Source organism: Pseudorca crassidens, chromosome 10 (genome assembly GCF_039906515.1).
Source record: "Pseudorca crassidens isolate mPseCra1 chromosome 10, mPseCra1.hap1, whole genome shotgun sequence".
NCBI lineage: Eukaryota > Metazoa > Chordata > Mammalia > Artiodactyla > Delphinidae > Pseudorca > Pseudorca crassidens.
The window spans coordinates 83,894,373-83,918,105 of record NC_090305.1 but is presented as its reverse complement, the minus strand read 5'-3'; the positions used below and the strand labels follow the sequence as shown (position 1 = coordinate 83,918,105).

The 23,733-nt window shown below is 46.6% G+C and overlaps 1 protein-coding gene across 1 annotated transcript in view; it reads left to right on the top strand.

The window, feature by feature from the left end:
• LRIG1 (leucine rich repeats and immunoglobulin like domains 1) overlaps positions 1-23,733 on the top strand; it is a 119,023-nt gene that overhangs the window by 23,379 nt on the left and 71,911 nt on the right. The window contains exon 2 of the mRNA XM_067755122.1: positions 15,373-15,444. Within this exon, the coding sequence (XP_067611223.1) occupies positions 15,373-15,444 (72 nt within the window). The remainder of the gene's footprint in view (positions 1-15,372; positions 15,445-23,733) is intronic.

Sequence of the window (23,733 nt, the reverse complement as noted above, 5' to 3'; positions counted from 1 at the left end):
CTTTGCCTGTGCTCTCATCCCTGTGCCTTTCCTGCGTGACTTGTATTATCGTTCTGGTCTCAGGTTAAACCGTTCCTCAGGCAGATCTCCCGAAACACCCGGGTGAGGGTGGCCGAGGCCTTGTTCCGCGATGGCCTTTGGTACACACCTCTGGTTACTCGCTCAGCATCCGTCTTCCCTTCCTGGTTGTACACTCCTTGAGGGTAGAGGACACTTTATTGCCGTGTGGTCCTGGAGTCCAGCACCACTCCTGGTGCTTAATCAACTTGTGTGTGTTCATTCATTTCCAAACCACATGTGAATGACCACTGGCCTTTCTGCCATGCGGTATTATCCCAGGCACTGTTTCCCCATGCCCCTGAAACACGTGTTGAAGTAACCACAGGTTGGCCGTCCTGTACGTCTGCCATTTTGGGTTTATTATTATTTTCTGCCCCTGGGGGGTTAAGTAGATGCCTTTTAAGGGCCAGCTGCTCCCACTGAAATAGCTGCTTATTAAGAACTAAAGCAAAATATAGATCCCGTTTTATTTATTTGAAACACTGTGGTAGCAACGTCCAGAAAGCCCTTTCAAAGGCGGGATATGAAAGATGTAGAGATTGTGGAGGCCATAGGCTCTTGAGATGTGTGGCGGTTAACGTGCAACCTCTTTAACAAGGATTATGTGGACGTCCGTGTGGCCTTAGAGCCATCGTGGGTTCATAAACCCAGGCGGTAGATCCCACGTTTGTAGCAAGTTCATGGCTTTGCAGACAACACGGACCCCCAAGGTTTATTTCCCTGGGTTGAAAAGCAACCACCGCCAACCACTGGTAACCGACCTGTCCCACAGCAGGTTGGAGACACTCAGATAAGGGTCTGGAGAAGGCTGCCCCCCTGCCCATTCTCAGTACACACGCACATGATTTTAGAGAGAGAGTGAAGTTAAGTGAGATCAAGAGAGGTGGAAGGAGTAAGGTCTGAGGGGAGAGGGAATCGGGCCCTCCTTTTTGGGTGGGTGACAGTCTGGTCTGAGATCCAGGCAGCTTGCCTCTTGCGTGAGTGTTATGCCACCGACCTCCTGCTCTTTCGTGAACTGACATTTTGGGGGAATTGTCCGTCTGGAGGGCCCAGATTAGAAACGAGAGAGAGAGCATGCTTACAGTAAAGTCTTATCAGGAAACCAGGACTTTCGCTGTCCTGGATTTTCTACCTTACTGGAATTGTCTAACTTCTCTGTGTAAGAGGAAAATAATTGCTGGGCTTTGGGTAACATGTGCGCCGGTGGCTAAGCAACCCAGGTAGTGGTGTATCTGCCTTCACACGTAAGCTTTTGAAGTGCTACCTACCCCTAATGGCCACAGAAGCCATCAGTTAAATAAACCAGCTGTTAAGAGCAAGAACAGGAGTGTTTGCACAAACCACCTTTAAATTTTCTGATCCTTGATGAATGTCAGTTGGTTGTGAATTATTAACCTCAGTGTGCTGAGGAAATACTGGGCGCTTAAGTGTCCTGTATATTTTTATGTAAGAAAAAAAATGAAACTGACCACACCCTCAGCTGCTGCCATTTGGTGCTCGGCGCTGGCCTGCTTTCGCTCAGCAGGCATATTTAAAGCAGAGGTAGGAATGTTGGCCCCTCATAGAGCACACGTGCGTCATAGCTCCTCGCTTGCCATTACACTTTTGCTCAGGAAGGAACGGAAGTGATTTGCAGCCTGTTGGCAGATATAAGTCTGATGATCCTTAGTGAGCTGCGTGGAGTGTGCAGATCCTAGGGAGGGGGTTGGTGGGGATACCCATCTAGCTGGCAAGCATCGTGTGTATGGGATCAGAAAAGTAGTTTTAGTGAATCACGGGAAGCTGGCTTGAGATGTCCTTTCACTCCCCAGCGGCTTTGCAGGAGGGCTTTGAGGCAGGTTCTTTAATTTGTCACCGGAGAGAGAGCCGTCTTTCTCCAGTGCCTCAGTTTCGTTGGCGTGAAAGCCTGAAGTCGGCCTGCCCCACGAGGCCACAGCAGCGAGTCTCCTTGGAAGAAGCCGGCACAGCCAACAGAGGGAGCTACAGCTCAGCGTCCTTTGCAGGAAGGCGATTTCAGGACTTTGAGTGGTGGGGAGAGACTTGGAGGAATCCATTTGTGAACCTGGTTTCCACGATGCACAGCTATTTTCAGGGGTCCTAAGGGCCTCCTAACCTTGATATTAATGGGCTAGTTCTCTCTTCTGACTTCTGCCTGGGAAGGGGGACTGTGTATAGGCCTTTGTCCGGGGGGTAAGGGGAGGCTAAGGGAGAAAGACTCCTTAAAGGGTGAGAAGGAGGGAGTCTGGGAGAATCGGAGCTGAGCAAAGAGGGCTCTTGAAATAGCACATGGCTTCCTTTGAGCTGCATGTACCTTTGGGTATTGGTTGCCGGATTAATCCTGCAGTGTAAGTCACACCTAGAAGTGCCCGGGTGTGGTTCTGGGGGGTTCAGTTCCTTTACTGCAAGGCCTAAGCTTTGTTCATTTCCAGGGCAGAAAACATGCATGCCATGGGGAGGGAGAGAGCAGGCGCTTCATTTCACTTCCGTGTCTCTTTATTGTCCCCGGGGCAAGGCCATTTGATATTGGCAGTTCTGAAACACGCTGAACGCCTTATTCTCGAGCTGCTGGGATTATGGCTGGCATAGACCGTGGGCCCCGCCGCCAGCCTCCTCTATGGCAGTGGAAGAAAAGAAATTCAAGCTGTAATGAATCTCTGTTTGGGGGTTTTGTAGTGGCAAATTACCTGAATGAGTGAACTGAAAAAGTGCCCGGTTTCTACCATGGTGAATACCTAGGCCTTAGATAAATATTGACACCAGCAATGTGGCAGGCCTACCATTTGTCCCATGCCCCTGGGAAGAAAGGATCTTTTCTGAGGCGCTCGTGACCTTCTAACCCACCCCGGCGAGTTTGTGCAGGTGCCTTTCTGCAGGAGCTCTCTGGGTCTGAGCGCGTGGGTGGTTTTCTCCCCGTGCTCGGGCAAGGGTAAGCCTCACCGAAGCCAAACCCGCCTCGGCTTATGGATCAGGGCTGGAGTTTGCCACAGGTGTACGGAGTCGCCAGCACGGTTTTGCAGAGTCACGCTTGTGTGGCCGTGCAGACCCGACCTGGGATGGGAGCACCTTTTATTTGCTGTGACAGTCTTCCAGTGGGAGGGAGTGAGGAGACAGGAAAGCCAGCCTGCAGAGTCTGACCTGGAGGACAGATTGGGTCTCATCACTGAATGCCTTAATTGCACAAACTCTGCCACACTCCAAACCGTACCCTGTTTGATTCCCTGTATCTCAGTGCGTAGAACCCAACTGGCTTCTAACTGAAGAGGGTTTCGGATGCCACTTTTGTTAGTGTGAAGTCTGCAGGAGCAAGTCAGTCTCTCCCCACCAGAGTGATGGAGTCGGTTGACCAGGACAAGCTGAGCAGAGACTGTGACCAGTTCGAATTGGATTACGTCATCTTTAAGAAGGAGTGATGGTGGAAGCTGGGTGTGTGTGTATGTGTGTGTTCAACAGGTAACACGTGTTAGTCAAAGAAGTGCTGGCTATTCATAGGGAAGCTGCCTCTCTGTAGCTGATGTCAGGGAGGTCTGGGTTTGGTAGGAACATGGCCTCTGATTTCCTGCTGGGATGGGAAGTGAATGGCTTTTGTCTCCCTAGCACTTACAGAGGTCCACATGGAGTTTCTGAGGTCTCTCCAGCCTGTAACTGGGAGTCCAAAGGGAGTTACTTGTGAATGACTTCCGGTAGAGCTTTTCATTGATTTTGCCAGTGATTTACTCTAAAAACAGACTCGCATCTTGTAGATACCAGTGGTCATTATTTTGTTGAGGTATAATTTAGCGGAATGTACTGTTAGGATCCAACCTTTAAGACACATCTTTGGGAGTAAATGACCTGGAACTACAAACTCTCAAGAGGCAGGGTGGTGGTGGGGAGGGTGTGGCTGTGAGGAGGTAGGTGTTAGGATGCCCTGGGCCCCTGCGAATGTTGATGGACCACATGGAAGAGGGAAAGCATCCTTTTTAGAAGTCTTGATGAATGATGCAACAAAAGTGTATTGCAGCTCCATCATTTTCACCACCAGTTTTCCATTCGATGTAGTAAAAGTTTAGTATGTCCAGGGTGCAGGTCACAGGCGTCATCTGATGCTTTGTGTCTGTAATTTCAGTGAAAAGGAAGGCCCTGTATTGCAACAGCAGAAAGCACTCTGTGCCAAAGCTGTGCTGAAATACCACCTGGCTGCCCCACCTTGACTTACTTAGCATCTCCTCGGCCGTTTCAACAACCAAAACCAGAGAAGTCACCATGGCCTCAGGACAGTGATGTGGATGGGCTTTTTTTTTTTTTTTTTGCGGTACGCGGGCCTCTCACTGTTGTGGCATCTCCCGTTGCGGAGCACAGGCTCCGGACGCGCAGGCTCAGTGGCCATGGCTCACAGGCCCAGCCGCTCCACAGCATGTGGGATCTTCCCGGAGCGGGGCACGAAGCCGTGTCCCCTGCATCGGCAGGCGGACTCTCAACCACTGCGCCACCAGGGAAGCCCGTGGATGGGCTTTTAATTTTATGGTGTTTTTGTGACGTGTTTTGGCTTCAGCTGAGCATTTCATGACACGCATAAACTTCAAAAAGCCCAGTGGAAAAATTGACAGAACGAGATCCCAAGTCGATAAGCTAGCTAATAAAGTCAGCACCTTCACTGTTAGACAGGAGGCTGACCTTTCCAAACTGCGTTTTCTTTCAGATACTTAGCTCGAGTCCCTTGCATGCCTCCCTGTAATGCAGCGGATGTGTTCTCGAGAAATTGTGGGTCAATTCAGTTTTTGAACTTGGCTGACTTCATATCAGGGATCTGTTCTCTGTATTTGAGTCATCTTCATTTTTAAGTTGGGAGGTAGCTGGGAAAAGATGGGAGGATAAACCGAGAAGATGATATTTGACTGTTTGAAACCTAGAAGAAGACGTGGAAAACCAAGAAGAGAATGTTCGATAATACTTGTGGGAACCTTGCGCTTAATCTGCTTGTAACGCAGAGTATCGCGGTGAATGCAAGTAAACCTAGATTTTTATGTTAGCTTTGTAGATTGTGGGTGCTTGGGCTCTGCACAGGCACAGAGAGATGCCTGAGACATTAGTGAATGCGGGGTGTGATTTCAGTTTGAAAAATAAAAGATGCATGTAAATTCCAGCGGAAGCTGCTAGGGCATTCCAGAGCACACCCCTAGGAACTTCTGGCTTTCCAGAAAGGGTTTTCCTTATGAGCAGCTGTATTCTGGGAAGGTAGTTATGCCCACTTATGTCATTCGTCCCTTAAAATTTTTTGTGTGGGAGTGGGAAAGGAAAGAGATGCTGATAAAACTGAGGTAAACTGTTCCTTGTAGAGATGTATTTGCTTTAAAAAAAAGTCTTTCATTTTCCTTCTTCCTCCCCTTTAAGGGGGACAATTAGGCAAATTATCATATATTGCCCTTTTGTAACCCAAAAGGATATTTGCCTCAAATCACTCTTCTAAATACTTCTTTTAAACAACATCAACAAACTCTGATCATCACACGTGCAAAGTTTAATTTTCATCTTTTGGCGTACATTTCTGTTACGTGAAGTTTGTGTACTATTATTTTTTGTTGATTGGATTATGTTAGAGTGAATTTTAAGAGAAGAGGGTTAAAACATAGAATGAATGCCTTAGTCCTTTCCTGGTTCTAGGAAACATCTAGACAAGAGTGTTTAGAATGGCGTGTAATGACTCAGATGGTGGGAAGGGGTTTTTTTGTTTGTTTGTTCTTAATATTTCAGTGTGTGTCTCTTGTACTCAGGGGAAGTAATCCATTATTGGAGGTTTCATTTCTGAAGAATCTTGAGTCACTGATATAGAATTTCTTTATCCCTTTATCCCAATGAAATCCTCAGTTGTAGCTTCTGCCAGCAAGACAGGCTCGGAATCTGGCCACCCTGTTCTTGCGACCAAGAGTACTTTTTATGGGGCCATGTTAAAATGGTTATTTCCCTCTCTGACAGTCACATTCCTCTCAGGGCCCTTAGGTGGGGGCATGAAGTGTGGGCAGTCACTCAGGGTTCAGTGGAGAAGCATTTCAGTGTGTTGGAAAAGGAAATTGATCACTTACGGTTGGTGGTTATGCCAACATTGACACATTTAAATTCTGTTGCGTGAAGCATTCAATCAAAGAACGGTTCCTAAGGTGTTAGTAGTTTGCATCTTGCGTAGGTCAAGCCAAAGTTAATGAATTTCAAATCCCCATCACGGTTTTACTAAACACCCTGTATTTTGCAGTGGTTGGTTCCATTGGAAAATAATCTCCTGAAAGTGGATATTTGTAGTGACAGAGGGGTACAGGTGGAGGTGTTAGGACAGGAAGACAGTAATCTGTGACCAGAGGGACACTGGTGGACTCTACAAAGCACTTGACAAACCAAGGATTCCAAATTTATCCACTGGATTAATGTGTCCCTCACTTCCTGTCCCGTTTGCCCGACTTGTTTTAACTACAACAGAAGCAAGAGCCTCCGTTTCCTGCCTCAGTAGAGCATGGTTTTCATTTAGGAAAATTCTCCTCCATTTTTTTTTAACTGAAGGCACTCCAGCCGCTAAGTGTGTTGCTGGAGGTGAGCACGCGTTCTTGGCGCACGTCTGTCCTCTCTGGGTCCTGATTGATCAGCCCTCTTCTCTCACTGGAGCCCCTAGTGCCTTAGGACAAGGAGAGGTTGGTAGGGGCGGGAGCGCCTGCATCTGAGGCATCACCACCCTCTGCTGTGCAGAGTGGCTGGGCTTGAGGAGGGAAGGATTCAGCTGTGTGTGGGATGGTGCCTGGCAAGGGGCTGATGACTTTGGAAAGCCCTAGAGAGCTTAAGGACTGTCTGAAAGGGTGAATTGGTGATCCCTCTTCAGAGGTGATAAAGTAGAGAGTAGGTGACCAGACTCCTGTCCCCTCCTCTCCCCCTCCCCATTTCCAAGTCTCTGCAAAGCCACTTCTCTAATAGCAAAGCCAAATGATGGCTGTAGGTGCCTCTTCCCTGCTGGGGTGGTCCTGGGGGGCGGTCTCTTTGTGACAGGTGTGTGGGAAGCTCAGCCTGTGGCCAACAGCTATTCTGTGCCTAAATTCTCTTTGTTTGTAAGGTCCCCCCGCCCAAAAAAAAAACTGCAGAGCTGCGGCCGCTGCATCAGCTGGAGTACCTCTTCTTAATGAAGTTAATTAAATCTTTAAGTGTCCGTGATGCACAGGCCATATTTCATGAGTGACTGTGGTGGGAAATTTGTGGGCTTCTCCCCCGTACATCCTCCACAGTCAAACATGAGACTGCTTAAATAAGAAAGCCTTATCATATCCAGTTACTTTGTCTCTCTTTAGCCAAACTAAGATTTGGGCAGGCAAAACAGATGCGAAGGTCTCCTGTTTTAAGGGCTGTTGTGGAAAGCAAAGGCTGATTACTTTCAGTGGTGGTGGGCCCCTTGACTGTTTGGCTCAAAACTTGAAGTAGATGAACAAGGAGATATTCTGTTCCTGTGGGGATCAGCTTTAATGACCCTGTAGATTAACATTCATGGTGGACCTGGCACTGGGGTTTGCTAAGGTTTGTATAACCCTTGACTTAACTGCCTGCTAGGTTGTATATCTGACAAACGTGGGGCTACTCTTCGCGACTTTGCCCTAAAACAATTCCCCTCTCTTGCCCCTCTCCTTTCTAGGAGGTCCTGACTTGGCTTTTTTTTTTTTTAAGATTCATGCCTTCCGTGCCTTATTGTACTGTTCTGGCCTTGTTTCCTGAAACACTTCCTTAAAAACCATGCTGTTCTTCTACTGTTCTTCCAGGTTTAGCTAAGGTCTTGCGTTTTCTGATAAACCTTCCTCATCACAGTTGGTCTTCCCTGCTCTGAACATCACCTGGACTCCGTGGTATCCACGCCAGGAGGACAAACTCAGATGCTTGCAGGGCCAGGGAGATACTGCAAATGAGTGAAGAGGTCCTGGGGGAGACAGTAGGAGTGGTGAGGTCTGTGGTCAGCCGGGGTCCTTGCTAAATAAATGTAGCTGAGTGTGCTGTCAGCGTGCCGGCCCTGTGATGACAGGCATCCCACATTCTATTGCATTTCACTTTATTGCATTTTTTCACAAATCGAAGGTTTGTGGCAACCCTGCCTCGAGCAAGTCTGTTGGCACCGTTTTTCTAACAGCGTTATTTTATAATTAAGGTATGTCCATTCTTCTTTCAGACGTAATGCCGTTGCACACTTATGGATTACAGTATAGTGTAAAGACATAATTTTGTATGCACTGGAAAACCACAAAATTTGTCCGATTTGCAGTATTGCGATATTCGCTGTATTGCGGTGGTCTGGAACCGAGCCCACAGTATCTCTGAGGTATGCCTGTAATTTCAAGAGAAGCTGAAACTTTTTATTATTTGCTAAAAACTTTAGGTTTCTCCAAACACTCTTCACTCAGAAAGAAATTTCCCTGCAACCCACCTTTGGCCCAAAAGCTGCCAGTTTGCAACTCCTGATCCATCATTCCCAAGATGCTTGCCCTGTCACAGCCTTTGGCTGCAATTATTTGGTCCAGAGACTTATCTGACCAGTAGGTTGTAAACTCCTTAAGGTCAAGGACTAGATCTTATCCTGATTTGTATTAGAATTTAACCTAAGTGCATTGCAGATTGTAGACAAACACTCAATAAATATTTGGCAAATTTGACATCTGCTGGGTGCTGTAGGACAAAGACTTAAACCTCCATTCAAATCAACCAACAGGCCCAGGTGAGATGTGTGAGATATTAAGGCAGAGAAGCACATTTAAGACTGGCGGGATTACAGAGGCACACGCGGCTGACCTCTCTCAGACAATGTCTTAAGCATCAGAATTCAGAGACCCACACCAATTTCTAAAGCCGATTTTAAGGAGTGACTGACTCTGGGGTTTGTATAATGGCTAGTGTGTATTATTTCTTCTTTTGAGTTGCTCGTAAGCCTCATTTGCATAGAGAATCATCTGTGTAACATTTTCAAAAATCGGAGTAACTGTGACTCATGACTGACTTTGTTCAACGTTAGTGACCAAAAGCTCTCAAGGTGAGCTGTACGTATTGAGTTGCTCTCAAGTGATTTTACATTTGATTATTTGCTGAATGTGTTTCTTTTTCCAAGCCTCAGTTTAGGCAATATATGGTTGATCAGCTTACTGAAGAAAGACAAGTACAGAACTACCTTCTGAGTGGGAATTCTTGGGTGACGATGTCAGAGGAGTGATTCCAGTTTAAGATACAGTTTTATCATTCTCAGTGTAAGCCTTTAATGTGTATGAATAGGCCATTCAGTTGTGGCTTTTGGTTAATGAGGGGGAAAAACATTGCAACAGAAAAAAAAAGATAAGGACATCTGATATCCTAGATTTAAAAAGAAATCTCCTCTCGTAAAACCTTATAACATGGGCCTAGGGAACACAGTGTGGTGATTTCATTGGAACTTGATGTGTAATTCCTCAGAAGGTAAAAATGCAGCAGAAACAGCCTTAAAAGCTTAAGGGATTAAATAACTTTAACAAGTCACATGCTCTTCCTCATTCACACCCCTTGAAATTTGAAAGGACCAATCACTTTTTCGCAGTTAGACCTAGGCTGGTGACTCCTTTTTTAATGGACGACCAATAGCACAGTGTGAGGTCAAGTAGAGACGTACAGATGAAGCCCACAGTTTCCCAAGAAAGAAGAGGTTCCCAGGCTAGTCCTGTGTGCCCCATGTGCTCAGCAGTGGGGTCACTGGATTGCTTCACACTTTTCTTTCCGGCTGTATTCTTCACTTTAGCCAACATCTGAAAGGTAAAACATGCAAACTCCTGTGCCGTTCAGGAGCCCAGACAGGGCTGAGTACTGGGAAATAGACGGGCCTGGAAACCAAACTGAATGGGAAAACTTCCTTCCCCAGGGAATGCCTGTCACAGATTTGGGACCAGTTCCTTCCACTCTGAATTATTCTTCTTATTAAAGTTGAAAAATACAGCCATGCGTTGCACCTTCCTTCCCCGTGAGAGGTTCGGCCTGTACGGTCAGGGGTCTGTGAGCAGTGCCTGTTTTTGAGGATGAAGTGCTAAAGACGTTGTCTAATGATACTGGGGTTATTTGCTCACCACACCTTACTCATAAGTAAACGGAACTTTTTATCCCTCAACTTCCAAGGAATGAATGAATTATTGTTTGCCAGCTTTGAATGGCGTTTGCCAAGTTTGTAATATGTGGTTCTGGTTGTCATCCAGGAAGATGCTGGTCAGATTATGTAAATACTGATTAAGCCTATAGAATTACGTTCAGAGGGCATTTCTTTTTTATAAGAGCGTCTTCCTTGTGGATCGAGTTCTCAAAGCTCTCTCCTCTGTTGGAGTTGGTTAAGAACGGTGTGTGCCTAGAGGATGTCGGCTGAGATCCGTGCCGCTCCGCCACCACGTGTTTAACAAAGCTCTTGAATTATTGGGAAATTCAAATTTATTTTTTATTTTATTAAAAAAATTTTTTGTTGTACTATGATGGATGTACAGTGTTGTGTGTCAGTTTCAGGTGCACAGCAAAGTGAAGCAGTTATACATATACATATATCCATTCTTTTTTAGATTCTTTTCCCATATAGGCCATTACAGAGTATTGAGTTTCCTGTGCTATACAGTAGGTCCTTATTAGTTATCTATTTTATATATAGTAATGTGTATATGTCAATCCCAATCTCCCAATTTATCCCTCCCCCCCCTTACCCCAGTAACCATAAGTTTGTTTTCTACATCTGTAACTCGATACCTGTTTTGTAATTTTTCACAGAACGAGAACAAAAGATTTTACAATTTGTATGGAAACACAAAAGATCCCGAATAGCCAAAGCAATCTTGAGAAAGAAAAACGGAGCCGGAGCAATCAGGCTCCCTGACTTAAGACTGTACTATAAAGCTATAGTTGTCAAAGTTATTTTTAAAGTCCAAGTTTCTTCCCTACGTGCTGTTTCACTTTAAATATTTGTTGATTACTTTATGATTCAGACATATTTGTTGATTACTCCATGATTTAGATTAATAGAAATTGCAGGGATGACGGACACATCCTCTCCCTGCATTGTGCAGTCAAGACAGTAGCCGCAGGTGGTTGGACATTTGGAAAATGGCTAGTGTCACTGAGACACTGAATTCTTAATTTTCTGTAATCTTAATTAAAGCGTAAATGTCAGTAGTCACAGGGCTAGTGGCTGCTGAATTGGAGAGCACAGGTTTACAGAACAGTGGGGATTTCTCAGCTATTTGAACACTTAGCTCTTCTCATTCTGTGGGATCAGGGTAGGGGGTCTTGCCGGGAAGAAGGCTCAGCAAAAAGATTACTGTCGTGCACCGTTGAACCCTTTGCTTTTCAGCCGCAGATAAAACCTGGCTAAGACTTGAGCTGGCCTCTGCCGAGAGGCCTCCTGTGTGTTGGGCAAATGGTGGGCCGGACAGTCATCTCTCAGCATGTTAGCAGAAAGGATATCTACGGCCGGGCTCCATTGTTCGAAGATCTGCGCACCCTTTGTGCCAAGAACAAGGGAAGTGTATGTTATGACAATGGCTGACACACTGTTTAATGAAAGCTGCAATTGGCAGTAACTAAATTCCCTGAGGTTTCTTTCCCTGTGCTTTGCTCCTGAAAGGTGCAGAAATGCTTTTGACAGCATCTGTCCTGCTGACAGATGAATTGTTTTGACAGGAGAATCTGAAACCTTCAACTGAAGACACACTCAGATGTCGGGCCTGGTAAGGGGCGATCGTGTCTGTAGAAATAAGTGAGATGCTTTTGACTGGTGTGCTTGTCAGCCGCCACCTGAAAGAAAGGCCTCGTGAAAGGTTTTTCGCCAATTAACCCTTGGATTGTTCTTCAGACCTGAGATGAGAATTCGTACCCCTCTCTCCACAGTTCTTAGGCTGAGTAGATGGATGTCCTTAATCGTTGAGGAATGAACGTTGTCAGGAAGCATGGCAGTCAAAGGTTTTTTGTGGGTTTTTTTAAAAAAAACTTTATTATACTGGGAAAAAAACCCCACCAATGTTCATAGCAGCATGATTCACGATAGCCAAAAGATGGAAACAAGCCAACTGTCCATCAGCTGTTAAAGGGATAAACAAAACGTGAGTGAGATACATACTTACCTGCATGCAATGGAATAATGGAATGCTATTCAGCCACAAAAAGGAACAGGAAATTCTGACACATGCTACGACGTGGACACACCTTGAGGGCATTGTGCTGAGTGAAATAAGCCAGACACACACGGTCGCATACTGTATGGCTCCACTTCTATGAAGTACGGAGCCACGTTAAATTCATACAGACACCGTGTAGAGTGGAGGAGGCCAGCCCCGGGGGGCAGGGGAGAGTGGGAAGTCAGTGCTTCATGAGTGTGGCATTTCAGTTGGAAAAGATGCGTAAAAAGTTCTAGTGAGGAATGCATGGTGGTGATGGTTGCACCACAATGAGAACATACTTAATGCCCCCGAACCGTACATTTAAAGATGGTCAGGATGGTCCATTTTGTGTTATATATATTTTACCACGATAAAAAATAATTATGCTGGGAGTGTGCCTCCCAGAAATGAGCAAACAAGAAAATGTCTGAGGATTTCACTTCAGATTGTATTCATTTGTCAGGGGGAATAAATATTTTCCCCATTTCCTGATAAAGCAGTTGATGATCAGCAGCTTGTACCAGGATTTATTTCTCAAGACTAAAAAGCTAGGCAGCTCTGTGTCCACAAGCACAGCTGTTCCAAGGGACCCGAGCCTCAGCCACTGTCTTCTGTCTGTGTGGCTGATAGGCACTCGAGAGGATAATTACTCTTAGAGCCAGTCTGCAGACACTCAGTTGTTGATATATGGCTTTTCTAGTTCATTGAAAGTCAAAAAGTCACCGCATCCAGGCAGACCCAGTGAGTGCTTAAATTTCCACTGACAAGTATCTAAAGCTTTGTTGCTGCTTCCTAGAATCTCCATGTTAAGTCCTGTTACTGGCTGGTTTCTTGATACAACTAGCTTATGGAAGCCCCCTTTCTCAAGCTGCCTTATCTAAAAAGCAGAATTTGTGTAGCATTTTTGAAATTTAAATAAATTGTGTGTGCTCTTTAAGGGAAAGATGGACCAAGGGGTATTGTGATTTAAAGTGGTTTTATTCTTTTTTTTTTTAATCTTTTTATTTTATTTATTTATTTATGGCTGCGTTGGGTCTTTGTTGTTGAGCGCGGGCTTTCTCTAGTTGTGGCTAGTGAGGGCTACTCTTTGTTGCGGTGCGTGGGCTTCTCATTACGGTGGCTTCTCTTTGTTGCAGAGCACAGGCTCTAGGCGCACGGGCTTCAGTAGTTCTGGCGTTCAGGCTCAGTAGTTGTGGCTCGTAGGCTCTAGAGCGCAGGCTCCGTAGTTGTGGCTCACAGGCTCTAGAGTGCAGGCTCAGTAGTTGTGGCTCACGGGCTCTAGAGTGCAGGCTGAGTAGTTGTGGCGCATGGGCTTAGCTGCTCTGTGGCATGTGGGATCTTCCCGGACCAGGGCTGGAACCCGTGCCCCTGCGTTGGCAGGCAGATTCTTAACCTCTGTGCCACCAGGGAAGTCCAAAAGTGGTTTTATTCTAATACTGAGTTGCTGAAGGATGTGGACCCTCCTGGGGTGGGAATTGAGGGAAGTGATTTCATTCCAGATCGTTCAAAATGGAGCCACCAGGAATTGCTTGGGTCCTGGATCCTCTGAGCCCCAGCTCCAGCCCTGGCCACGTATAACAAGCCAGAAATAAGTTATTCATTTTGAACCTAGATCAGAGCTTGAAAAACAGTGGTTCTTGGGCTAAATATGGTCTGCAGATTTATATATATACTTAAAGAATTGAAAAGATTTCACATAAAAATTCAGAGATTGAGCCTTTCTTGGAAGTGGAGGAGACTGGTCAATACCACCCTTGTTTCTGGAAATAGGAGCAAATGCCCCCTGTAGGTGGAGGGCGGGTGAGTGGCCACTGCTGTGTCAACCTCATTCCACACCTGGCAGGTGACCACCCGCATTACTTGCTTGCCCTTCCTACTGTTGCCTTTGTGGTTTCTGAGTCTTTCTCTCATGCTTCCTTTAGCCCAACAACTCCCATTACCTATGATGATATAAATGTCACAGTCATTATAAACTCACAGTATCTGCAGACCCAGAAACAAGATTTCCACCCGCCTTTGTCATGATAATATGCTCACCATAGAAGAAGATTTCAGTCTTTTCAGTCCTTTTTGTGACGTGAGAGAACTCTCTCCATTTGTGGATTTTCTGTTCCAAGTCTAACCTGCTGGTTTCTAAGTATCCCATTGTAAATACTCCTAAGAGCAGACAAGCTCACACTTGACTTCAATAGGTGGTTTAAAAATTACCACCTTCAATTTTTATGGTATCATAATCCTTGGACAAATTGCTTTTAATTCAGGCTGTGCCCTGAACACAGATGTGCCATTAGTTTTCAAGGGTAGTTTGACTTTTATTTAGATGAATGTCTTGAGTTGACAGTGAAATGGCTGTCAGCTCTGGCCTAGTATTGATTGGAATGTCTCTGGAAGAAGCTTCAAAGAAAGCTGGCACTTAATGTGATGCTGGGCCCCTTAAGAGACAGACTCTAAACTCATGATTCGCGGTACTTGTTAATTGTCAGTAATGGCAATGGAATGAATAGCTGAGATGAAAAATGTCAGCCAGCCCCTTCGGCATACACAGGACTAGGTGTATTTTAGTGGCAGGGAGCAGGGCACAGTGCACAGTTAAGAAGTAAGGGCCCAGGGCTTCCCTGGTGGCACAGTGGTTCAGAGTCCGCCTGCCGATGCAGGGGACACGGATTCATGCCCCGGTCCGGGAAGATCCCACGTGCCGCGCAGCAGCTGGGCCTGTGAGCCATGGCCGCTGAGCCTGCGCGTCTGGAGCCTGTGCTCCGCAACGGGAGAGGCCACAACAGTGAGAGGCCCGTGTACTGCAAAAAAAAAAAAAAAAATGCCATTTAGAATAGCCTTGGACTTGATATGGTACAAAGCATTTGGACCAGCATGCTCTAGTGTAAAGTAGGAGGGTTAGCTTCCCTCAGAATTTCTTTATAAAGTTGTGAAGTGGCAAAATGGTATTGATTGAAGTCCATTTGGATTTAGCCAACCTCAAGTGAATTGAGATTTTCACAGTGGCTTGTTTATGGATCCAAGCGGGGACGAGGTATAGCTGTAAATCTCATTATCAATAAGATTACTTAAAATAGGGCGTGAGATACGGGCAGTTATGAGGGGAGGGATGGGTAGACGATTCCTGAATTTGAGGGTACTGATTGAATTTTTTGTTTGTTTTTTGCTCTCCTTTTACCAGAAACCTGAGTCACAGCAAACTTTCTGAGATTGATCCTGCTGGTTTTGAGGACTTGCCGAATCTACAAGAAGTGTGAGTGCTTTTCCCCAAACTTCTGGGGGTTGGCGGGATGGAGAGCTCCTTGGAAAGATTCTCTCTTACGGCAGCGTCGCTCTCTTCCCTGGATCAGCAGTCTGAACTTGTTAGAAGGAGCATCTGTGAGGGACTGTCAGTGACAAACTGTCCTACTTAGTTAGTGCTCCTTCACTGAAGCCCCCCTCTTTTTCCTGGGCAGTCCAGCAGGTGTGGAGTTACTGGAAATCACAAGTCCATGGTGGGTGTATAGGCTTGTGGGAAGCCTGGTGGACCAGCTAGTTTAACACACCTGGCTAGTACTTCCCCCAGTTCCCAGGGCGCTAGAGCAGCCTGCTTTGCAGGGACATTTGCGCCAGCCCACCCCTTCTGTTTCCCAGGAAACCAAGGTATAGAGGAATAGATAGTAAGGTAGACTTTCTCTTCCCATCTCCAAAGAGAACTAGACATTACTGCCTTTGGAACTCTAGGCTTGCTGCCTCTTGCAGTATCCTTTAAATCAGGCCTCAATCTTTTCTTCTCCCCCTCCTCCCCCTCCCCCTCCCCCTCCCCCCTCCCCCTCCCCCTCCTCCTCCTCCTCCTCTTCTTTTTCTTCTTCTTCTTTTTAATGTAAAGAATTCTGCTTTTAACGTCAATGTTAGGGTTATGAGGATTTTAGTTCCACGGGGACTTTAGAGAAAAGCCATGCATACCCACTGCAGAAAATTTGTAAACTGTAGAAATATGTAAAAACAAATGAAAATCACTAGAATTATCACCCAGACCTAACCATTGTGAACACTTAGTGAAAAATATACACCTCTACACTTATAATTCTGGAATCAAGCTGTGTTTATATTGTGGTATTATGTCTGTTTCTTTACCCAGCCTTACATTTTTGACTACTTTGTCATGTAAATTAAAAGGTTTTTACTATCCCATTTCAATTTTTGTGTAAAACTACTACACGTGAATATTCCATAAATCATTCACCCAGTGCTTCTATTGTTAGATATTTTTTAGAGATTATTAAGTGCTTTACATATGTTACTTACTATGTGTAACTGATAAAGTCCTTGTTTATTATTCTTCGATTCCATTGTTGACGATTTATCGAAAGGAAATTTAATCAGATGGTGCAATTTGTAAAATACTTGCATTCCCTACCGCCGTCTCCAGATTCTCCAAGATGGCATTTACGGTTTCCATGTCTGTTCTAAAAAGGTTTCAACTTCCAAAGTTAAAGGAAGATCAGAGTTGGAAGGGGCTCTTGGAAATACTTTGTCCAGGATCATTATTTTCCCATAGGGTCAACAGACCAGTGGTCAGGGCAGGGAAGTTTGGAGTGGGTTTTTATGTTAGTTTGCCAAAAAAGACCACAGACTGGGTGACTTCAAGGACGGAAACTTATTTTCTCACAGTTTTGGAGTCTGGAAGTTCAAGAGCAAGGTCCTGGCACGGTTGGTTTCCACTGAAGCCACCTTCTTGCCACCTCTTCATGTGGCCTTTCCTTTATATGCGCACTTCCCTGGTGCCTCTTGTGTGTGTGCAAATGTCCTCTTCTTAAAAGGGCACCAGCTATATTGGATTAGGACCCATCCATATGACCTCTTTCAAGACCCTTTCTCCAAATGCAGTCATATTCTGAGGTACTGAGGGCTAGGAGTTCAACATATGAATCTTGAGGGAATACAGTTCAGCCCGTCACAGCCACCCAAGATGATAAACGCAGTCCATCAAGGAACCGGTTTGCTTCATAACCCAGTGCTTTCCCCTGATCCAGGCTGCCTTTAATGCTTGTGGTTATGATATTCAACTTCTGCATGTTGAGTCTCAGAGCTTAGTGGTTTCTTTTAGAATTGGACAAAAACAAAAATTGAGGTGTTTCTTCTGGCATTATTCAAGCTTTCATTTAACATTTCCTCGAATACCTAATATGAGCCAGGCACTGCTGTGCTGCTGGGAGCACAGGAGTGAATAAGACAGGCATACAGGGCTAGGATTAGGGTTGGCAAATGAGGCGTTCGCCTCAGGTGCAGAATTTAAGGGGCCTCTAAAAACTCAGCATTTGAGATAAATGACACCTTAATGCGGTATTTAAAACATCACAATGAATGCCCAAGAAACCCCATGGTCAACAAAATACAAGAAGTTTTGGTAAAGTCAGGATCAGGTTTACTCACCTTTCCTTTGCCCCAGGCTCCAGTCTGGCTTGACGCGGCACTGTTGCCAATCCTGTCTTGGTGTGAAAACTTAGATACTCTGTTCTTAATGAATTTTGTTTTGTGTTCACTTTGATATTTAAAAAACACTGCATTCAGATATTCTTATCCTGGCTCCGGAGTTTTTCGGCGGCCCCTTAAGTGCTGCTCCCCTTCTCCCCCAATCCTGGCGCTGCAGACAAACCTCTCCTCTCACAGGACTCACGTTAAGATGGGGCACGACCTAGGGGTAAAAAGGAAACCAGTAGGACTCACTGGTGGTAAGTGTTAAGGGGGGCGTAGGACAGGCTCACGGGAGGATTTTCTTCTTTTGTGATTTTGGAGGGGTGATAACGGAGCCAGTGTGCTTAGGATGGTGATGATCAGATCAAGCAAATGTGAACGGTGTGGACAGGACAGGCTGCAAATACAGGCCCCCAAGGAAGGAAGAGGACGAGGGCCGTTGTGCCAGGAGTGCATGAGGGGTGGGGTGTGTGGCCAGCGCCTGGGTCCTGCAGGGCCCTGGGGGTCATGTTAGGTTATGGTTCCAAAATCATTGGCCCTGCCATAAATTTGGGGCACAGTAGATGCTCCCATGAGCCTTTTCTGCATTATTCTCTCTAGTTTTCTTTTTCCATTGGTTCCTTCCCCAGACAGCCTTTCAATTTTCATTTGGTTTGGTTCCCTTGACCTCCGGCTTTTAATCCCCCTTCTACTTGGTGCTTTTTTGGAACATAAACCCCACCCAGATCTAGAGCTGAGAGCATCTGACTTGCACCTGTCCTTCGCTGGGGATGCTGGTTAGTCTTAAAAATAAATTCCCCGAGTCCCAACGGCCGCAGTAATCACAGCAGCACCACACTCAAACTTTGGGGAAGACTGCCTCATTTCATCCTGACACCAGTTCTATCTGATTTAAATTCTTTCCTTTACAGTTATTTTCTCCACTTTACAAAGGAGGAAATGGAAGCTCGGAGAGGTTAAATAAACCTGTGCAGTGTTGCCCAGTTGGTAAAGCTGAGAGCTGAACTCAGATCTGTTTGATTCCCCGAGCTGTGCCTTTAACCCTGAAGCTGCACTGCCCTAAATCCCCATACCCCGCTCATCTCAACCCACAGCCTTCCACCGAAGATTTTAAAAGGACAGGAAGTGCAGTGTTTACCTCCTGTGTCACTCGTCCTGCACCAGTCTTCTCTCTCTAGGTACCGGCTATTTCCTCTTAACTCCTCCAGACCCCTTGTCCAAACCCACACTCCCTCCAAGCCCAGCCTCCCTTCTCCCCTCCCAACCTGCCTTTTCTCCCTCCCCTGAGCTCCTGTTGAATTTAGGGACAGGAGGAGGCTCCTCACCCACTCCTCTGCGCTCTCTCTCTGCTGTGTGTGCCTTCTCTCCTTTTTCCCGCTAATGCACGCAGGAATGTTGACACGTGTAGCTGGCCACTGTGCCCAGCCGTCCACACCTTATGGACATTCTACCTTTTTGAGACGGTTGGAGGAGTCGAGGCCTGGGCACCTGGCTGCAATTGCACAGCTAGTACATGGGGGAGCTGGGCCTGCAGTCCTCAGTCTAACTCCTGTCCCAAGCTCTCCATGGCAGCACTGCCTTCCTGGGTGTGCGAGTTGTAAAGACACGGATTCCCCTTTATGGATGCAGTAGGGGGTACTGGGGAAAATGCACATTTGGTAGCAAGCAGACCTGGATTTGAGTTCTGGTTCTGCCCCTTATGGGGACTGTGTCCCTGGACAAGTTACTTACCTCTGTGCCTCTTTTCCCTCTTCTGGAACATGGGCATAATGACGTGTTAGCGAATTATAATAATTATTCATTGGAGCTGATGTCCAGAGCCTTGCCCATGGGAAGGGTTCCCTGTGTGTTATTTCTCTTCTCTTCTGCTACTCTCAGAAGCACACAGCGCACGCCCCTCGCCCCGAGCTGGGCGCCTTGTTAAGAAACAAATCCTTGAGGGCCGATAGGTTGAACCTTTACCACCGTGACCACCTCTGGTCCCTGGTGTCACACCGTGGGATGGACAAGACAAATTCCCCGGGGGCCCAGAGCAGTGGAACTTCTCACTGATAAGGATCGGAGCCCTTCCCGAAGGGAATTTTAATACATGACGGAGGCAGAAAGAGGCCGTCAGGAGTGCAGGGTGGGGAGGTGGAGAAGGATATTGAAGAAAAGAAAAAAATCACAGCCGACACACAATTGCTTCTAAATTAACTGGGTCTCCCGGGAGCTGTCAGTTCCTCCTAAACCCTGCACAGCCACTCGAGTCTGGAAAGCTGAGCGCAAGGGGAACCACAGGCTGGCAAAGCGGCGGGCGGTGGTTTAGCAGTGGTTTTATTTTGGAGGCCGGAACCACAGAGCATCACAGGCCAGTGGGAGGGAGAGAGCGAGCCGGCGGAGGCCCCCGGAGGACGTGAGGATGCTCGTGCACCTGCTGCCAAGCCACCTGGTCCTCACTGCCCGCAGCTCCGAGGAAAGCCCACCAGGGAGGGCTTCCAGCCAGCGGGCCTGGACGGCGAGGCTCTGCTATTAATAAGAGGGGCTATTTATACCGGCCTCTTTCAAAACGGCACTCGGATCACGTTACTGCTGCCTGGCCCGGGAATGCTTCATGTGGGTGCTGTCGTGTGCTTTCCAGGGCTGTTGACCTAAAATGTTCCTGAAGGCGGCGAGGAAGGCTGAGTGTGCCCTGCCGCTGGGTATTTATGGCTCACCCTCTGGTGTCCCAGGCTTCTGCTCTCCCCCCTCCACGTGTGTGTGTGCGCGGTGTGTTTAAGGGCGGGGTGAGATCCCGAGGGGGTGTCCTGTGAGGCACTGCTTTGGGGCTATGAATTACCCCCACCTGTTAAGCATGTACTATATATCTGGCTCTCTCCTAGGCTGTTAGATTGAATGAGTTCAGCCAGATCCTGCCAGAACCCTGTGAAGCTGGTGCTCGTACTTTGCACACACCGGGGAGATGGAAGCTAAGGCACAGTGAGGCTAAGTGACACGCCGAAGGCCATTCGATCGGTAGGGGTAGGCTCGGGGTAGAATGGACCCGGGTCTGTCTGATGTAAAAATCTGAGCTAATCCCCTCCAAATAACCCCTGCTCTGCTGTGCTGTAACTGGGCCTCAGTTTCTTCTTTTAAGGTGAGGTGATGATTTAGTGCCTTCCTTAAAGGGTTGACATGTCATTCAGTGAGACGTGGCACATAAAGCCCTCAGCACAGAGCCTGGCACGTAGAAAAGCGTTTGCCCTTGTTGTTTATAAGTGCTGACTTCAAGTAACTATATCCTATGTCACGATATTAAAATAACTGTATCCGGCCAGCTGGTATACACACTATATCGTAAGTCTTGCCAAAGTCGTTGTGCAGTCTGCCTTATTCTCAAGTAGCTGAAAACACTAATAACAGTTATTGATTTGGAGTCTGTCCCTGACTCCAAAGTAGCGTGCTCCTACCTGCTACTGACGACTTTCTCCTGCTTGAGAAACAAAACGAACTGACGTTCCAACCCCCGGCCCAACTTTGACTGTTATTAGTGGCAGCTCCCTTTGTGTTTGGAAACAACCAAACTGCCTACGAATTGGCGGATCGGCTAAATAAATTATGGTTCATTCATACCGTTCATCCCAGCCGAGGAGCGGTCCACCGCTGGTTAAAAGAATTAGGGAGATTTCCAAGATCTCTTACTAAGGGGTAAACTGGTACTGAACAGTCTGTATAACACACAAGCATCTGCGTGAGAGAAAAACACGTGTCCATCCCTAGTAGCCGGCAGCTGGAGGAGGCCGACCAGCGGCCTGGAGGGCAAGGAAGCTGTGTATTTCAATATGTATTCCTGGTGTTCTTTTTTGAAACAGTTTGGAATTTTACTGTGTGCTTGTCTCAGCTATCAGTATATAAATAAATATGGCCAAAAATTTTTTAAAAACCAGAAAGCGCTATAAGTCAGAATGACCTGTGGGTTTGTTTTTCGTTGTTTCTTGATGCCTAATTCGACTGAGGCAGTCACAGTAGTGAAAGTCCTCAGAAGCATCCTTTTTTAACATTTTGCATCTTGCAGAATGTAAAAGCTTCCTATAAAGCAAGTCGAGGACGTAAATGGGAGTTTCAGAGAGAGCTGAGGGGGCCCAGGAGGGTGGGAAAGGCCCACCTCCGCGTCTGCCCAGGGGGGACCCCCCGCCCCCACCCCCATATCTTTTTCACACCTTTTCCAGCTGCAGGGTTGGGCCACAATTCGCGGTCTGATGCTCCTGGAGCACTTCTCGGTCCTGAATCATCAGGAAAAGGTTCAGTTATAGAAGCCAGATATTTTAGAAGGATGTTTAGGGCCTTGGATGGAAGCAAATTTGGGGGGGAGTCCAAAGTGGGGGAAGATTGCACAGCCCGAGGTATTCAGAAGATTTCATCAAACACAATCCTAAATTCCGACAATGTCTTTACGTGTGGAGACTGTGCTGAACTTCCCGAGGGCCCTTCCCCGCCCAGCTCTGGCTGTGCTATTTTTGACCGGTCTCTATTTCAGTCTGGCAAGTTGGTCGTGTCTCAGCGTGAGTTGGTCCTCCGTTGCCTTCTGAGGGTAGTGTTCTGGTTTCAACCAGGGGCAGCGTGAACAAAGAGAGAGCCAGCAGTGGTGGAGCTGACTCAGATTTACTAGCGGTTCTTTTTAAGTAGAAATGATCCAGAAGTAAGCTAGCCTTGTAGATCTTCTCCTTTGAGCTCCATCTGACCTTTTCATAAATCCAGCAGGCCTGCTGAGATCAGAGCCTGCGATTTCTGCCTCATCCTGTTGACTCCGGGCTGCTGATCCAGACCTAAAATGTCCTGTTCACCTTCAGCACTGGTCCACGGCACCTGCACACTCTGCTTCCAGCATTTGGGTCAAGATACGAGATATTATGATGATGCCCCTTCTCCTTGTTCATTTATTATTCTGTGAAATTGGGTGGAGCAGTTTGTCATATTTGCAGCAGGGGTGGCCCGAGACCGAGCTCATTCAGCCAGAGTTCCCCTGCAGTGAAGTCCATACTGTTCATTTTGGATTTAAAATCAAGTCCAGTCCTAAGCGACGGCAGTGCAGTTACCATGTTACCCAAGGAATTATGGGCTTTCTGCCTGCTGGCCTTTTCGCTTGGTGGCTCTCCTTTGATTTGAAATTTAGAGAACTTACCTGTAAGGTGGGGAACAGTACTAGTACCTGGTTCCAACCTCAGAGGTGTAGCGATGCAGTGACATAATACTGTAGGGTTGCTACCGTCGCTATAAATAAGTAGAGGTGATGGTTAAGAACCTAAACTTTGGGGCTAGACACACAGGGCCACTGCCTTTTACTACTGGTGACCTTGGGCAAATTACTTAACGTCTTAGTGATTCAGTTTCCCCATTGGTACAATGACATTGTTCATGGGGCCTGCCTTGTAGGGCTCTAAAGACGGGTCCGTGTACTGAAAGGCTCTTAGAGTCGTACCTGGCGCATAATAAGCCCTCAGTAAGTTAGCTGCCGCTATTATTATTATGACCCCCCAACACCTGTGTTGGAGAGTAAATCTGTAAGAAATGAAGAGTTCTTAAGCAAGCTGCCTTCTTGGCAACAGGCCCCTGACCTTAGTTTCCCTTGCTCTGATAAGATCTGAGGCTGTCTTCTAGTGATAACGTGCATTTACGGTACTGTGAAGATTTATTAGTAGAGATTCATACTGATGGAGTGTTTTCAGCATCCCTGTACCGAGATAGGAAACGGATCGCAGCAGGGGTGGAGAGATAAAAGGTGAAGGAGAAGCAATCTGATTTAGGGGGCGGTCAGATAAGAGACTGTTAAAGTAATTAATTGTCTCCTTCAACACACAAACCAGGGCCCTTTAAGTGGTGAAGGGATTTGCCGCATGATACAGATCTGCTTTCTCTCTGCCAGATGCTTCAGTCATGAAGCTATTGAAACAGACATGCTGTGTCCCTCAGCCCAGTAATTGCCAAGCTTCATCTCTAACTAGCTTTGGCACTGAAGAAGGCAAATGGGATAATTCAAGGCCTTTTCCCTTTTTTTAACCCTATTCATTTCTATAAAAGATGGCAGACAACCAGATTATTCTATTCAAGCAAACACTAGCTGTAAACT